The 4,762-nt window shown below is 42.6% G+C and overlaps 1 protein-coding gene across 1 annotated transcript; it reads left to right on the forward strand.

The window, feature by feature from the left end:
* The first annotated feature begins 3,142 nt into the window (after positions 1-3,142).
* On the forward strand, positions 3,143-3,769 carry LOC136458115 (glycine-rich cell wall structural protein 1.0-like). The gene has a single exon (XM_066458113.1). It carries the CDS (start codon positions 3,143-3,145, stop codon positions 3,767-3,769), a length of 627 nt encoding a protein of 208 aa, XP_066314210.1.
* The last annotated feature ends 993 nt before the right edge of the window (positions 3,770-4,762 follow it).

Below are 4,762 nucleotides of genomic sequence, written 5' to 3' on the forward strand. Positions count from 1 at the left end.
AGAGGAGAGGAGAGGGGAGATTTGGCAAAAAAAACCAACAGCTGCTTAGCAAACATAGTGCAGCAGCTGATGGCAAAAGACAGGACAACAAGTCCTGGGCGAGTCCTGGGAGATTTGGTAAAAAAAGCAACAGCAGCCACTTAGGAGTAGCGAGTAGTAAGAGGAGGAGTAGTAGGAGTAGTAAGAGGAGGAGTAGTAGGAGTAGTAAGAGCAGTGGAGTAGTAGTAAGAGTAGTAGTGTAAGAGTAGTGAAGTAGTAGTAAGAGTAAGAGTATAAAGTAGTAGCAAGGACAACTTAAGTATTAGTTAAGTAGTAGTATAGAGTAGCAGCAACAGTTAAGTAGTACAGAGTAGTAGTAGTATAGAGCAGTGGTAGTAGTTATGTAGTAGTAATAGTATAGAAAAGTAGAGAGTAGTAGAGATAGTAGAGTAGAGTAGAGGAGTAGTAGTAAAAGTAGTAGAGTAGAGCACTAGTAGTAGTAGTAAAAAAGCAGCAGCAGTTAGTATAGGAGTAGGAGTAGAGCAGTAGTAGTAGTATAGAGAGTAGTAGTATTATAGAGTAGCAGCAGCAGTTAGTATAGGAGTAGGAGTAGAGCAGTAGTAGTAGTATAGAGAGTAGTAGTAGTATAGAGCAGCAGCAGCAGTTAGTATAGGAGTAGGAGTAGAGCAGCAGTAGTAGTATAGAGAGTAGTACGAGTAAGAGTAGTGAAGTAGTAATATAGAGTAGCAGCAGCAGTTAAGTAGTATAGAGTAGCAGCAACAATTAGTATAGGAGTAGGAGTAGAGCAGTAGTAGTAGTATAGAGTAGTAGTAGTATAGAGTAGCAGCAGCAGTTAGTATAGGAGCAGGAGTAGAGCAATAGTAGTAGTATAGAGAGTAGCAGTAGTATAGAGTAGCAGCAGTAGTTAGTATAGGAGTAGGAGTAGAGCAGTAGTAGTAGTATAGAGAGTAGTACGAGTAAGAGTAGTGAAGTAGTAGTAAGAGTAAGAGTAAGAGTACAGACTAGTAGGAAGGACAGCTTAAGTAGTAGTTAAGTATTAGTAGCAGTGGTACTAAGGATTTGACGACCACTGCTAGTAAGCATCAAGACAGTGACAACCACTGCTAGTAAGCATCAAGACAGTGACAACCACTGGCCTGTGCTAAAAGTAGTAAGCATCAAGACAGTTACAGAGTGGCATGTGCTAAAAGTAGTAAGCATCAAGACAGTTGAAAGTATGCAGTGTAAGTGCCATGGAGCCCAATCAAAACCAAACACAAAACATAGAACAAAATATCCTCCAGCTTCTATGTGAAACATGATAAGTACTTGTGTTGTTTCTAGGATGCTAGAACAATGCAGCAATATTTTGACAAGCAATCTAGCACATCTCATTACACTGAAGTCAAACTGATAACTCAACAATGAAAACTAAATTCTTCTCTGCAACATCATGTATCAATCCAACCATAGTTCAAATGCAAGAACCTACCACAAATCATATCATGTCATACTGCAAATAAGAAATAACATGTGTACTTGCTGATAAAAAACAAATAATTAAGTTTTACTATAGTATATAATCCAGGAAGTCAGAACAGATCATTAAAGAAATAACATGTGTACTTGCTGCTAGAAATTTCATGTTCATCACCAGCACCATGTAAAAAAAATCCTACAAACTGCATTCTTAATTTCTAATCCGTTGACAAATTGATATCCCGACACCTAAATTTTTGAAACTGCCACTCTAAAAAAAACTTATATCATGTTAAGTATAAATAATAATCATTCTATTTTTCTCTCTGTTCAGCAAGAATAATCAAGCATGAGATAGAATATATAAATAATAATCATTCTATTTTTCTCTCTGTTCCACATCAACTGCCTACGTCGTCAACATCACTGGGGACGCCCTTAGGGCACCTATGTAAAGTGTTCGGACAAACAGACACAGATGTATAAAAGCAAGTACGATAGGTTAATCTAAAAAAGCTATATAAAAGATGCCATCTCAGATGTTTAGTGAGATGAAGAATGATTAGAAAAGAGGAAAAACAAAACAGACGGTAAACTTACAAACTAGCTACTCCCTTCCGGTATACTAGTATTTTCTAAGGCGTGCAACAGTTTCAAGAAAAAAAATATACTCTACCTATTGAACCACATATATGCTAAAAAACACATATAATTTCTCTGTCTATTAATTTATAATAGTTTTTACAGAATAAATTTTTTTAGCTAATCACATGTCTTCTCTATATCATCTATCTATCTCATCTCCTCATATCTTGGTTTTTATCTAAGAAACTATTTCCTCATCTACCTTCTTTAATTGCAGTGACACATCATCTTTTCCTTAGTTTAGATCCTGATTATTGAACATATAACTAGTTTCATCTTTCATGGTTGGGAGTTCCCTTAGAAATCGGACCAGAGGTAATTCATCGTAGGCTCCAAAATATAAAGGAATCTCTATGACAGAATGATGTGGTCAGATATTTCAATTGAAAAGTATTATATGAATGAGCTATTAGATTGGTTATTATAGACAGCGGTATCTTCTAGCCACTAGTTAGCTTTATTACTAACCATTTCTCTAATTACTAAGAGAGAAATTTTATTATGTTATTATAAAGTATTGGTTTAAAGTTTATACCAATAATGAAAACATTTGTTTAGATGTAGTCAAATATTTTGTTAGCAAATGTTACTACTAAATATCAGTACAAATTTAACCATCTTATCCATCTCATAATCAATCATCACGTGCTGACAGTACAATCACACGGTTCCTCCTCTAGAAAGAATATCCCTATTATCATGACGCAAGCGAAGACGTCATGAGCCGCTCGTGCTCACCCAACACAATCCTGCAAACTCTTAATTTCTAATCCTGCAAACACAAGCATACTAATTTTTAAAACTGCCACTCTTAATTTCTAATCCTGCAAACACAAGCATACTAATTTTTGAAACTGCTTATATCATGTTCAATTTCATTCCCTTCAGTTCTGGCCTTATGACAAATCTCATACTAATTGAAGCAAACACAAGCATACTAATCTTACGACAAGTCTGAAGGCGAAGGCATAGAATTGCATAAGCAATATAATTAAGAAGAGCAAATAGAATTGCGAGGATTCTTCAGCCTCTGTTCAAGATGGGGATGGATAGCAGAGAAAGGGAGAGGAGGAACATACATGTGTCATCGGTGCGCGGGGGCAGGGGGCCGGGCGCGGGGCGCCGGGAGCGTGCGTCGTCGGCGTGCGGGGGCGGGACACCGGGGGCCGGGCGCCTAGGGCCGGGTGCGGGACCGGCAGCGTGGCCGACGGCGGAAACTCTAGGTGCGCAGGGGCGGGCGCCGGGGACCGGGTGCGGGACGTTGGGGGTCGGGCGCCTGGGGTCGGTTGCGGGTGCGGGACCAGCGGCGTGGCCGGCGGCAGAAACCCTAGGCACGCAGGGGCGGGCGCGGGCGCGGGGGGCCGGGTGCGGGGGCCGGGCGCCTGGGGCCGGGTGCGGGCGCGGGACCGGCGGCGTGGCCGGTGGTGAAAACCCTAGGCGCGCAGGGGCAAGCGCCGGGGGCCGGGTGCGGGACGCCGGGGGCCGGGCGCCTGGGGCCGGGTGCGGGCATAGGACTGGCGGCGTGGCCAGCGACGGAAACCCTAGGCGCGCAGGGGCGGGCGCCGGGGGCCGGGTGCGGGATGCCGGGGGCCGGGTGTGGGCGGGTGAGGGCGCGGGACTGGCGGTGGGGGCGGCGGCGGAAACCCTAGGCGTGCGGGCAGCCTGACGGCATCGTCGGTGGAAGAAGACAGCGCCTAGACGACATCACTCCCATGCGCCGTCCTATTAATACTCCCTCCTATTTCTAGGGGCGGTTCCTAATCCAGCCGCCCCTAGAAATGAATTTGTAGGGGCGGTTCTTGATCTAGCCGCCCCTACAAATACATTTGTAGGGGCGGTTCCTGATCCAACCGCTCCTACAAATAGTTTCTATTTTTTAAATTATAAATTCTATATTTTTTATATCATAAAAACACAAAGTAATATAAAAAAATTGTGTATATGCACAAATATAATATTTTGTATTATTCTATATATGAATAAATATATATAGTCTCACACACATGCATAAAATGTAGTCTCACACACATATAAAAATATGTAGTCTTACACACGTACATAAATATATAGTCTCGCACGCATGCATAAATGAAGTCTTACAAACACACACTTACACAAACACTCCACGTTCAACAACTAGCTAGCCCGCTATAACGACTTTCCCCTTGACACCTTTTCGTTCCTATGGCATTATGTCTTTGGGGAGGTTCTTTTCGACAACACTAATCTTCTTAGGAAAGTCTGTGAATAGTGGCATCTCATCGTAGTTATTGTAAGCTTCAACATCGTCCATGCCATCAACTCCAATAATGTGTTGTTTCCCGGAGGCAACCACGTGCTTTGTCTTCTTCTTCGGGGGGAGGTTACTTTGTGGGTCAGATATATAAAAAACTTGTGCGACACATGAAGCGAGCACCCAAGGGTCATCTTGATAGCCTAGATTCTCGAGGTCTAGGACTCTCAATCCGATCTCATTCAGTTGGTGTTGTTTGATCCAGCGGCATCGAAGCAGGGCCATCGTTATATCCCTTCCATAGTCAAGTTCCCATATCTCTTCAATGATGCCAAAGTATTGGATCTTTCGCCCTAATCCATCGAGAGCCTCTATTCGAACGCCGCTGTTTTGGTTCACATATTTACTATCCTTTGCGTGGGTATA

The sequence above is a fragment of the Miscanthus floridulus genome, chromosome 1, assembly GCF_019320115.1.
Source record: "Miscanthus floridulus cultivar M001 chromosome 1, ASM1932011v1, whole genome shotgun sequence".
In the NCBI taxonomy this organism is placed as follows: Eukaryota; Viridiplantae; Streptophyta; class Magnoliopsida; order Poales; family Poaceae; genus Miscanthus; species Miscanthus floridulus.

Coding starts and splice junctions, on each gene's coding strand:
- LOC136458115 (XM_066458113.1), top strand. CDS start 3,143: ATGGGGATGGATAGCAGAGAAAGGGAGAGGAGGAACATACATGTGTCA.